The sequence below is a fragment of the Trachemys scripta genome, chromosome 13, assembly GCF_013100865.1.
Source record: "Trachemys scripta elegans isolate TJP31775 chromosome 13, CAS_Tse_1.0, whole genome shotgun sequence".
Lineage (NCBI taxonomy): Eukaryota > Metazoa > Chordata > Testudines > Emydidae > Trachemys > Trachemys scripta.
In genome coordinates, this window is record NC_048310.1 from 40,034,754 (window position 1) to 40,047,942 (window position 13,189).

The 13,189-nt window shown below is 46.0% G+C and overlaps 1 protein-coding gene across 1 annotated transcript in view; it reads left to right on the top strand.

Annotated features, from left to right (window-relative positions):
• HYDIN (HYDIN axonemal central pair apparatus protein) overlaps positions 1–13,189 on the top strand; it is a 372,923-nt gene that overhangs the window by 328,556 nt on the left and 31,178 nt on the right. Inside the window, exons 69-71 of the mRNA XM_034788808.1 lie at positions 7,347–7,559; positions 8,161–8,299; positions 11,192–11,357. Of these exons, the coding sequence (XP_034644699.1) occupies positions 7,347–7,559; positions 8,161–8,299; positions 11,192–11,357 (518 nt within the window). The remainder of the gene's footprint in view (positions 1–7,346; positions 7,560–8,160; positions 8,300–11,191; positions 11,358–13,189) is intronic.

Genomic DNA, 13,189 nt, shown 5'->3' on the forward strand with positions numbered 1-13,189 from the left:
CTGAAATAAATGTAGTCAAACTTTACTAATTCTGGGTCACTGAGAACAAAAATGATGCTTAAAATTGTTGATTGGCTCTAGTTTTCAAGATATGCTATTGGGTCAATATATACGACCTTTGACTTGGGAATGGCGGAGGATAAGTGAGTTATAAAAAGAAGGGATCTCAATTTAAACCAGAAATGACTAAAATACATCTTTGACTGGATCTATGACTGGGTTTGGACAGTACTTGCTTTTTAGGCAAAACAATGAATGATGCAATCTGAAGCTGGTATTGCATCATACATGATATGAATTGCATCATGTTATTCCTAGAAGTCATGGATGATGCAATCATAACGAAGCTTACATCACTCTGCTGAACAAATTGCCCTATATCAGCTCTAGAAATCATACAGTGTCGTGCTCTCTTATTTGTCAGTGTTTGATTTTGCAAAGGGACACACTTCTGTTTAGCCAAAGTGAGCAGAGATGCCTCGTACTTGTGTGAACAGTGCAGATAACTTCTGCTGTGTTTGTGGTGAAGTGACTTTTGCATCACAAAAGCGCAGTATAAACACTATGGTTAAGAAAGCCTATCACCTTTATTTTGTCTGCAAAATTGGAGATCAGGACAAGAGGTGGGCCCCACACATATGCTGCAACACTTGTGCAACAAATCTTCGCCAGTGGTTGAACAGGAAAAGGAAATCTATGCCTTTTGCAGTGCCAATGATTTGGAGAAAGCCAACAGATCATACCAGCAATTGTTACTTCTGCATGGTGCCTCCAGTTGGGAAAGGTGTGTCAAAGAAGAAAAAGTGGATTGTGCATTATCCAAACATTGCATCAGCTATACACCCAGTACCTCACGGAGAAGGACTGCCGGTTCCTGATGCACCAGAATCATTCTCACTTGAGTCAGACGAGGAAGAAGATGAAGATGAAACTTCTGGTCCTGAACCATCAATGTCACAGGACCCACATTTTCTCCCATCCTTCTCCTCTGAACTGCACCTCATACACAAGGTGAACTGAATGACCTTGTCAGGGATTTGGAACTACCCAAGAGTAAGGCAGAGCTGTTGGGCTCCAGACTACAGAAGTGGAATCTCCTGGCAGGTGATGTTAGGGTTTCCATGTTCCATGACCGTCAGAAGGATCTTGTCCCATTCTTCTTCACGGAAGGTGATCTTGTAGCCTGCAACAACATGGATGGTGTGATGGCAGCCCTCAACATCGTTCACGATCCAGATGAGTGGAGACTGTTCATTGATTCATCGAAGAGGAGTTTTAAAGCTGTTTTACTGCATAATGGCAATGTTTTGCCATCAATTCCAGTTGGTCATGCAGTCCATATGAAGGAAACCTATGACAACATGAAACAACTTTTGAGGTGCATAAACTATGACCAACATCAGTGGCAGCTTTGTGGCGATTTGAAGGTTGTTGCTCTCTTGCTTGGTCTGCAGACTGGATACACAAAGTACTGCTGTTTTCTCTGCCAATGGGATAGTCGTGCAAGAGATTCCCACTACATCAAGAAAGATTGGCCACTCCGACAGTCTTTAGAGCCTGGGAGGAAAAGTGTTCAGCATCCACCACTTGTTGAATCAAGGAAGATTTTGTTACCACCCTTACACATCAAGCTGGGTCTGATGAAGAACTTTGTCAAGGCCATTGACAAAACACAAGCAGCTTTCAAGTACCTCCGTGGAAAATTTCCAAGGTTAAGTGAAGCTAAGATAAAGGAAGGTGTCTTTGTTGGTCCTCAGATTCGTGAACTTCTTCGAGATGATGCATTTGACCATGCACTGCAGGGCAAGGAAAAGACGGCATGGAAAGCCTTCCAGTTAGTGGCAATAAATTTTCTCGGAAACAACAAGGCAGACAACTACAGGTTGTTGGTGGAAAACCTCCTCAAGGCATACAAAAGCCTTGGTTGCAACATGTCACTAAAGATACATTTTTTTGCACTTGCATCTAGATTTTTTTTCCACCGAACTGCGGAGCAGTGAGCGACGAGCACGGCGAGCGATTTCACCTGGACATTGCAACAATGGAGAAACGCTATCAGGGCAAATGGAGCACATCAGTGCTTGCAGACTATTGCTGGACAGTGACAAGAGATGCTCCATTTAATGAATACAAGAGACAAGCCAAGAAGCGCCGAGTAGACACTGAATAGGACTAAACTATGTACATAATAGTTTTTTGCCTTTTGTTTCATAATACATTTTATTGATATAACCCTTTTGCTGATTTTTAAAGTGTTACATTAACAGGACAGGTGAAATATTATCATGTAAAGCAACCATAAACACATGAAAAGACCTAGGTTTACAATTTATGATTAAAACTCTATCTACACAATATACATAGACATAAAATGTAAAAACTTAAATATCTTAGGAACAGTAGCCAATCAGTTGTTTTAATTGTCATATCTGAATTCAGCACATCAAAATACATAATAAATAGCACATTTTATCTCTACAAAAATTGTAGACCAGTGTTATCAACCACCTGACCAGGACAGTGATAGTGACAATGAAATGCTAAGGGAAATTAGAGAGGCTATCAAAATAAAGAACTCGATAATAGGGTGGGGTTTCAATTATCCCCATATTGACTGGGAACATGTCACCTCAGGACAAAATGCAGAGACAAAATTTCTTGATACTTTAAATGACTGCTTCTTGGAGCAGCTGGTACGGGAACCCACAAGGGGAGAGGCAATTCTCGATTTAGTCCTGAGTGGAGCGCAGGAGCTGGTCCAAGAGGTAACTATAACAGGACTGCTTGGAAATAGTGACCATAATATAATAACATTTAACATTCCTGTGGTGGGAAGAACATCTCAACAGCCCAACACTGTGGCATTTAACTTCAGAAAGGGGAACTATGCAAAAATGAGGGGGTTAGTTAAACAGAAATTAACAGGCAGTGACTAGAGTGAAATCCCTGCAAACTGCATGGACACTTTTCAAAGACACTAGAATAGAGGCCCAACTTAAATGTATACCCCAAATTAAAAAACACAGTAATAGAATTTAAAAAGAGTCACTGTGGCTTAACAACCATGTAAAAGAAGCAGTGAGAGATAAAAAGGCATCTTTTAAAAAGTGGAAGTCAACTCCCTGTGAGGTAAATAGAAAGGAGCATAAACACTGCCAAATTAAGTGTAAAAATGTAATAAGAAAAGCCAAAAAGAAGTTTGAAGAACAGCTAGCCAAAAACTCAAAAGATAATAACAAAATGCTTTTTAAGTACATCAGAAGCAGGAAGCCTACTAAACAACCAGTGGGGCCCCTGGACGATCGAGATACAAAAGGAGCGCTTAAAGACGATAAAGTCATTGAGGAAAAACTAAATGAATTCTTTGCTTCAGTCTTCACAGCTGAGGATGCTAGGGAGATTCCCAAACCTGAGCCGTCCTTTGTAAGTGACAAATCTGAGGAATTGTCATATATTGAAGTGTCATTAGAGGAGATATTGGAATTAATTGATAAACTTAACATTAACAAGTCACCGGGACCAGATGGCATTCACCCAAGAGTTCTGAAATAACTCAAATGTGAAATTGTGGAACTATTAACTAAGGTTTGTAACCTGTCCTTTAAATCAGCTTCTGTACCCAATGACTGGAAGTTAGCTAATGTAACGCCAATATTTACTCTAGAGGTGATCCCGGCAATTACAGACCAGTAAGTCTAACATCAGTACCGGGCAAATTAGTTCAAACAATAGTAAAGAATAAAATTGTCAGACACATAGAAAAACATAAATTGTTGGGCAAAAGTCAACATGGTTTCTGTAAAGGGAAATCATGTCCTACTAATATATTAGAGTTCTTAGAAGGGGTCAACAAACATATGGACAAGGGAGATCCAGTGGTCATAGTGTACTTAGATTTCCAGAAAGCCTTTGACAAGGTCCCTCACCAAAGGCTCTTACGTAAATTAAGTTGTCATGGGATAGGAGGGAAGATCCTTTCATGGACTGAGAACTGGTTAAGAGACAGGGAACAAAGGGTAGGAATGAATGGTAAATTCTCAGAATGGAGAGGGGTAACTAGTGGTGTTCCCCAAGGGTCAGTCCTCGGACCAATCCTATTCAACTTATTCATAAATGATCTGGAGAAAGGGGTAAAACAGTGAGGTGGCAAAGTTTGCAGATGATACTAAACTGCTCAAGATAGTTAAGACCAAAGCAGACTGTGAAGAACTTCAAAAAGATCTCACAAAACTAAGTGATTGGGCAACAAAATGGCAAATGAAATTTAATGTGGATAAATGTAAAGTAATGCACATTGGAAAAAATAATCCCAACTATACATACAATATGATGGGAGCTAATTTAGCTACAACTAATCAGGAAAGAGATCTCATTGTGGATAGTTCTCTGAAGACATCCACACAGTGTGCAGCGGCAGTCAAAAAAGCAAACAGGATGTTAGGAATCATTAAAAAGGATAGAGAATAAAACGGAGAATATCTTATTGCCCTTATATAAATCCATGGTATGCCCACATCTTGAATACTACGTACAGATGTGGTCTCCTCATCTCAAAAAAGAAATACTGGCATTAGAAAAGGTTCAGAGAAGGGCAACTAAAATGATTAGGGGTTTGAAACAGGTCCCATATGAGGAGAGATTAAAGAGGCTAGGACTTTTCAGCTTGGAAAAGAGGAGACTAAGGGGGGGATATGATAGAGGTAATCATGAGTGATGTGGAGAAAGTAAATAAGGAAAAATTATTTACTTGTTCCCATAATATAAGAACTAGGGGCCACCAAATGAAATTAATAGGCAGCAGGTTTAAAACAAATAAAAGGAAGTTCTTCACACAGCGCACAGTCAACCTGTGGAACTCCTTGCCTGAGGAGGTTGTGAAGGCTAGGACTATAACAGGGTTTAAAAGAGAACTAGATAAATTCATGGAGGTTAAGTCCATTAATGGCTATTAGCCAGGATGGGTAAGGAACGGTGTCCCTAGCCTCTGTCTGTCAGAGGATGGAGATGGATGACAGGAGAGAGATCACTTGATCATTACCTGTTAGGTTCACTCCCTCTGGGGCACCTGGCATTGGCCACTGTCCGCTGACAGGATACTGGGCTGGATGGACCTTTGGTCTGACCCAGTACGGCCGTTCTTATGTTCTTATGACTTGCCCTTGGTGAATCCATGCAGACTGTTCCTGATCACCTTCCTCTCCTCCAAGTGCTTCAGATAGATTCCTTGAGGACCTGCTCAATGATGTTTCCAGGGACTGAGGTGAGGCATCCAGCCCCATGGACTTGTGTATGTCCAGCTTTTCTAAATAGTCCTTAACCTGTTCTTTTGCCACTGAGGGCTGCTCACCTCCTCCCCATATTGTGCTGCCCAGTGCAGTAGTCTGGGAGCTGACCTTGTTTATGAAGACTGAGGCAAAAAAAGCATTGAGTACTTCAGCTTTTTCCGCATCCTCTGTCACTAGGTTGCCTCCCCCATTCAGTAAGGGTCCCACACTTTCCCTGACCTTCTTCTTGTTGCTAACATACCTGTAGAAATCCTTCTTGTTACCCTTCACATCCCTTGCTGCAACTCCAATTGTGCTTTGGCCTTCCTGATTACACCCCTGCATGCTCGGGCAATATTTTTATACTCCTCTCTAGCCATCTGTCCAAGTTTCCACTTCTTGTAAGCTTCCTTTTTGAGTTTAAGCTCACCGAAGATTTCTCTGTTAAGCCAAGCTGATCACCTGCCATATTACTATTCTTTCTGCACATCGTTCCTGTGCCCTCACTAAGGCGTCTTTAAAATACAGCCAGCTCTCCTGCACTCCTTTCCCCCTCATATTAGCTTCCCAGGGGATCCTACCCATCAGTTCCCTGAAGGAGTCAAAGTCTGTTTTTCTGAAGTCCAGGGTCCATATTCTGCTGCTCTCCTTTCTTCCTTTTGTCAGGATCCTGAACTCAACCATCTCATGCTCACTACTGCCCAGGTTGCCACCCACTTCTACTTTCCCTACCAGTTCTTCCCTGTTTGTGAGCAGCTGGTCAAGAGGAGAATGGCTCCTAGTTGGTTCCTCCAGCGCTTTCACCAGGAAGTTGTTCCCAACACTCTCCAAAAACTTCCTGGATTGTCTGTGCACTGCTGTATTGCTCTCCCAGCAGATATCAGGGCCTGTGATCTGGAAACTTCTGTTAGTTGTCCGAAGAAAGCCTCGTCTACCTCATCCTCCTGGTCTGGTGGTCTATAGCAGACGCTCACCACGACATCACCCTTGTTGCTCTCGCCTCTAAACATAACCCAAAGACTTTCAACAGGCTTTTCTCCAGTTTCATACTGGATTTCTGAGCAATCATACTGCTCCCTTACATACAATGCAACTCCTCCACCTTTCCTCTCATACCTGTCCTTCCTGAACAGTTTATACCCATCCTGACAGTGCTCCAGTCATGTGAGTTATCCCACCAAGTCTGTCATTCCAATCACATCATAGTTCCATGACTGTACCAGGACTTCCAGGTCTCCCTGCTTGTTTCCCAGGCTTCTTGCATTTGTGTACATGCACCTAAGATCATAGAATCATAGAATATCAGGGTTGGAAGGGACCTCAGGAGGTCATCTAGTCCAACCCCCTGCTCAAAGCAGGACCAAAGATAACTAGCCAATTCCCTACTGTCTCAGTATGAATTAGGAGGCCTCCCCTGTTGTACCCTCCTCCTTGTGTTTCCTCCCAGTATCCCACTCCCCCACTTCCTTCTGGGCTTAGGTCTCCATCCCCCGGCGAACCTAGTTTAAAGCCCTCCTCACTAGGTTAGCAAGCCTGCCTGCGAAGATGCTCTTCCCTCTCTTCGTTAGGTGGATTCCATCGCTTCCTAGCAATCCTTCTTCTTGGGAACCTGAGAAAACTCATTTTAAAAAAATGTTGAAAAGGGGGTTGGGTACAAGTAGGATTCCGCCTTTCAGAGATGGAGGGTAAGTAATTCACAGTCCTCGCATAGCCCCTTTGCCTGGCTTGTACCATTCTGGGGGAGTTACTCATTTACCTTGGGTATGGGAAATCACCTAAGCCCCAAGAGGTTCGATCACTAGTACTGGCTTTTGGATGAGTATGGAAACTTAGCGAGGGCTTAGCCATGTTGAGTCACCAGCACGACCTCCAGTGTGCTTATCAGTAAAGGTGCCACTTTTCTCCCACGGAGGAATTACTATTCATGTGTCTCCTTTGCTGCCTCATCACCACAGAGTGAGCTTCCATTTGATTCACTGCTCGGTACACCTACTGAGGGAGAGGACGTGAAAGCTGTGTACAGCAAAGCCATAAAGCTGCCCCGCTGCCTTTGGTAACACTGACTGGTCCATTTCTTCTCAGTATCCCCAACCTGAAGCCCAACCACGAAGGCCCCGTAGTGGCTGTGAAGGGGAGAAGCCTCTTGCCATACTGCCATTTCGAGCTGGAGGACTCTGACTACCTCACCGCAAACAGGCGCAACCCAGAGCTGCGAGGGCCCTGGGGGGCTGCGCTGGATCCCAACACCAGGGTGATTGAGTTTGCATCCGTCGGAGTGCACACTCGGAACCGCAGGTGGGCGTGGAGAAGGCTTCACTTGCTGACTGCTGGCTAGTCACAACAACTCAGCCAGAGACCAGTCTTCTAAACTCCTTGTGGCACAGCTGCACTTGGGGCTCTGGGCAGACAGGAGCAACATAGACTAGCCATCTTTGCTTCCACCATCCAGTCCTGCAACAAACGTAGCTGGTCCCCAGCCCATAGGTGTCGTCCAGTATAACTCTGCTCTCTCTCCACGGGATTGGCCTCTTTTTTGACTCTTTGAATACTTGATAGGGTCAGCGAAGGAAATAACCCCTCTAGAGAGCTCTAAAGAGCCTTGTTGTGCTGGATTTTACCCTCACCACTCTGGTGCTAGGGTTTGCATGGGACTGACCTCAGTATCTGTTTACAGGGGATAAAGGTAGCCAGCCAGCCCAGAGGGCTGTGGGGACTCCAGAACCGGTAATGGGATGGAGCTGTCATGCCCATAGCAGTGGAGGTAGATGGGGTGTGCCAAGGAATCCTCCCTTGGAGGAGCTGGCAGTGCCCGGTGTCTGCTGAGCAGCCAAGCCACTAGCTCCCAGAGCTGTTCACTGTTCCCTTTCTAATGGCAATTTCTGTTTGTTGTGGCCAGGACCTTCATGCTTGTGAACCCCACCAATTCCACCTACTCCTTCCAGTGGGCCTGTGAACAGCCAGAAGACTTGCGAGAACAGTCAGTCTTCAGCTGTCTGACAGAAATGGGCCAGATCCGGCCTGAGAAGAAGGCCGAGGTAGGAGGGAGGCTGACACAGGTGTCTCGTCTAGTGGTGTACAGGTCTCACTGTGTACAATACTGCTCTAATTGTAACGCATAGCTCTTACACGGCACTTTGTTTTCAAGCACTTGAAAGAGCTGAGCTTATTTCAATCCTGCAGTTGGTGGTGCCAACTTGCATCACCACCACCTGAGGCGAGGGCATGGGGAGGGACTGGCAGAGGAAGGGCAGCTTTAAATGTGATCTGGGTTGCCACTGGTGCCCTACGGATCCCGAGATTAATGGAATCAGCACGTCTCCTGCCCACTCACTGGCCAGCCTTGCCCACTTCGTAGGCTATGCCAGCCTGCTCTAGCTCCGTTGGCTAAGCAGGGACTACGGGCAGCTTGTTCCCCGGCAACACCTCAGTACAGGCAGCCTTCTGAACCCACCCGGGCTATGCGGGCAGGTGGGGGCCTGTCTCAGTAATAGCTAGTTCTCACAAGCTCCCTCTGACGTAGGGGAGTAAGAAAATGAAATGGGCAGGTGGGTGAGGGTAAGAAAGGAGGTTTCTCCGAGAGCAGAAATGAATAGGGACCCAGAGACAAAGCCCGGGGATTGGATGACCCAGCTGAGCAGTGTTGGGATACAGAGTCTTTCCGCTATAGCCCCCTGGTTTGAATCTCTCGAAAGCCGTTAGGGGCTGCCTGTTGTCTGGGTGACAGCAAGCTGTCTAGTGGCCAATGTGAAGCAGATTGTCTCACTTCAGATTCTTGTGATTAGCCAAATCACATGTCTGCTATAGCAAACTGGCACAGTGCCATCCCAGTCCCGCCCAGGAGGTTGTGTGTTAAGCAGGAATGGAAGCTGCCCTCTGACCCATTCCGGTAGCTGCCATGGTCAGAAGTGAGAACATTTTGGAGGGGAAGTTTGCTCTCCCCTATTTTGTGGCTAACTAGAGGGCTCCAGTCTGCACGACAGCCGACTATTGGAGACAGGATGCTGCAGCTACAGTCGGGAATGTGGGTATCTCTCCTCATGAGCAATAGCCACGTCCGAGGGTGAGGGAAGACTGAATGAGGGAAGAGAACCATAGTGGTGGGAGGACAGAGAAGTGCCCGCTTGTAGCGGTGCGGGACTCACCGGCGCAGCGCCTCCTGCTGGTTATCCTGGGAATTAGCTCAATTTCAGCCTGGAGCGCCCTCTGCTGGCCGGTGGTTCACCTGCCTCAGGCCCCGTGCCCTGCCCGGACCCCAGTGCCTTTACCTCTGGGTTCTGCTCCTGCAGTACCTCCGCTCTGGGTCTCCCCTCCCAGGGAAACCCCCAACCCTCTCACCCACCTTGCCTCAGTGGCTGCTGCCAGTCGTCATCTAGCCCCCGCTCACTGGGGCAGATTGCCGTCTGTAAAGGCCACGCCTCATCAGCAAGGGGGTTGGACTCTGCCTATCTCTGGGCTGCCCCTCTGCAATCCCAGTATCTGCTTTGGCCTTTAGCAAGGCTTCAGCCTGGGGGGTTTGCCAGGCTGGAGCTCCCCAGCTCCTCTGGCCTTTCCCCAGCCCTGCTCTACTCCCAGTACCCTGAGCTCCCAGCAGCCAGGTCCTCCCCTCTCCAGAGCAAGAGCGAGACTCCTCCAGCTCCTGACCCCCAGCCCTCTTCTCAGGGCCAGCTGGGCCCGGATTGAGCTGGCACAGCTATGGTCAGCCACTCCCTCAGCTGCTCTCACTGCTTTCACTCCCTGTTCTGCAGGAGTGGGGCAGCGCCCCACTACACTGCTCCACGTCTTTCTTTGGTCACCCTGCACAGGCTGGAAGTCAGCACAGAATCTGGCCCATTGTCTAAGTGTTCTCTGCTAAAACCATCTTTGGGCATCTCCTTTTGCACGTGGCACAATCCTGCACCAGGAAATTCTTGAATGGAAGGGAAGAGTTTTGTCTACATAGGGACACTCAAGAAAGTTAATCTGCATTAACTAAAGATATGAATTTAAAGTGGATTAATTAAATTACATTAAACTCCTGTGTGGACACTCCTGTTCAGAATTAGAGTGGCCTTAATTGGATTATGATTATATCACTTCAGTGAATTAAGATAATTAGATAAATTGAATTAAGGCCACTTTAATTCTGAATAAGAGTGTCCACAAAGGAGTTTAATATAGTTTAACTAATCCACTTTAAAAATTATTTGGATTAAGTTTCCTGAGTGCGCCTATGTAGAGAAGCCCTAAGTGTGTCTCACTCACTGTGGGGATTAGCTGGCCACCTGCTCCTTCACTCCAGAGCAGGTCTTCTGTTCTCTTGACCTTGGAGCTATGTACTCCTCCTTTTTTTTTTTTTTTTTTTGGCACACCTAAGCCTGAGCATCTGAGAAAGTCAAAGCAAAATCAATATGACCCAATCCTGCAGCTCTGTTTACTTATTAGAGATGTCTGCCTTGGTAGGTGTGCTGCTGGCTAGTTTGTGCAACTGCCTGAGCTCACAAGCAGCTTGCAGTTCCCAGGAAAGCTAGCAGGCATTCACTCCTCACTGAGGCAATGGGTTGCACAAGATCTCAAAGGGATGAGAAACCCTTTGTAGTGTGCCCGTAGAGCAAGAAAATGGGGCTGTCACGCCATAAGAAGATGACCTTGCTGATCAACCCCAATGTATGTGTAACTCGGCCTACGCAGCCGGACTGTGAATTCCTCTGGTGGCTAGTCCATGTGTATGAGTCTGCTACAGCCTTGGAGCTGTGGAAGCAGGATTCTTCAGCATAGGTTGCAGGGGCTCTTCAACTCAGTTATTCCCTGTGATGTAGCTGCTAGGTGGAGACCGAGAGCCACATACGGTATCACACCTGTCCCATTCCTGATCCAAGTCTGGTGTATCACCCATTTCACCACCACTCCATGAATAGTCACCTGATTTAATTTGCCTCCTCTTCCCTCAGGTCACGTTTGAATTCATCCCGCAGCACCTGGGTACCACAGAATCGTTTTGGACCTTTACAATCCCTGAACAGAACATCTCAGTCCCATTCCTGTTGGTGGGCAACACCATCGACCCCTCAGTATCGCTGGACAGATCCCACCTGAACTATTTCTCTCTGTTAGTCGGTAAGGACAGACTCTGTGTCCCGCACTATGGGAGCCTGTGATTGCTGCTACCTTCCACTTTTCTCTCCATTCAAAAATGTAATGTTCTATAGTTACTGTTGATCCTAGTTCTGTTATTTAACATTAAAAAAACTAGAGGCTGAAAGTGGAAAAGAGCACTTCAAAGGAGAAAGACAATTTCTGTCCATCTCTCTTTGTGTTTATATTGCTGCCCATCACCTTAGTATCTAAGCACCTTCCATGTAAAACAATAGCAATGTTCAGCAGCAGTCAAAGAAGCTAATGTCAGGAGCCCTTAGGAACGGGATAGATAATAAGACAGAAAATGTCATAATGCCACTATATAAATCCATGATACTCCCACAACTTGAATACTGCATGCAGTTCTAGTTGCCCAGTTTCAAAAAAGATATATTAGAATTGGAAAAGGTCCAGAGAAAGGCAACAAAAATGATTAGGGGTACGGAACAGCTTCCATATGAGGAGAAATTTAAAAGACTAGGACTTTTCAGCTTAGAAAATAGACAACTAAGAGGGAGGGATCTGATAGAGGTCTATAAAATCATGAATGGTGTGGAGAAAGTGAAGAAGGGAATGTTATTTACCCCTTCACATAACACAAGTACCCAGGGTCACCCAATGAAATTAACATGCAGCAAGTTTAAAACAAACAAAAGGAAGTACTTCACACAATGCACAGTCAACCTGTGGAACTCATTGCCAGGGGATGTTGCAAAGGCCACAAGTGTAACTGGGTTCAGCAGAGAATTAGATAAGAATTAGATAGATAGGTCCATCAGTGCCAGGGATGCCACTCCATGCTCAGGGTGTCCCTAAACCTCTGACTACCAGAAGCTGGGACTGGACAAGAGGGGATGGATCACTCGATAATTGCCCTGTTCTCTTTGTTCCCTCTGAAGCATCTGGTACCAACCACTGTCACAAGATAGAATCCTGGGCTAGATAAACCATTGGTCTGACCCAGTGTGGCCGCTCTTATGTTCTTAATAGCAAAGATCCTAGTTGATTTCATGCAACGTCTGGCATTTCTCCCTTTTCAGGCTCAGAACTCTGCAAGGGGCAGTGTTGGTTTTTTTGTTTGTTGTTTGAAGATTTTATTAATGTATTTATTGTTGGTTGGTTGGTAGGGGTTACCTACCAATAGCAATGTTCAGCAGCAAAGAAGCCTACATGCTCGGGGATTTACTGATCGCCATATTTGGGGTCGGGAAGGAATTTAAGGGTAGAAGGGGTGTCAGATTTCAAATTTCTCAAGCAAAGCTGCTTATTAGTGGTGAGTGAGATATAGCAACTGGGGAAGAGGGAGGGTGGAGTGAAGAGTGGGTTAAAGAAGAGATTTCCGATGTGTTGTCAGCTGAATCCCAGTCCATCCATTCCTCCACCAGTACAGTATGTGAGTGTGTGTCAAGGGGTTGGTCCCATGTAAAGGTTTCATTGGTTCATGCCTGGTGTGGGGACATTTGTGAGCGATTTCTGTTGGTAACCCCAGCTGAGGGCCTGCAAGACCCATGTCATGCCAGATGCTCTATCCGGCATTCGTGCATTTTAGAGGAAAGCTGCTTTTGCAAAATGTTTAGAGTTTTGGAAATTTTTGTCAGGGCTATTTTACCCATCCCATCTCCTTGCGCGTTAAATGTAATCAAGCTCTGCTGTCAGACTGGGATGGGACGTCTACACTGCAGCTGGGAGGGAGCCTCACAGCCCAGGGAGACAGATACATCTGAGCTCCACTTGAGCTAGAGTGCTAGAAATAGCAATGTGGACGCTGCGGCTCTGGTGGAGACTGGGGCTGGCCCCCCACGCTCAGACCA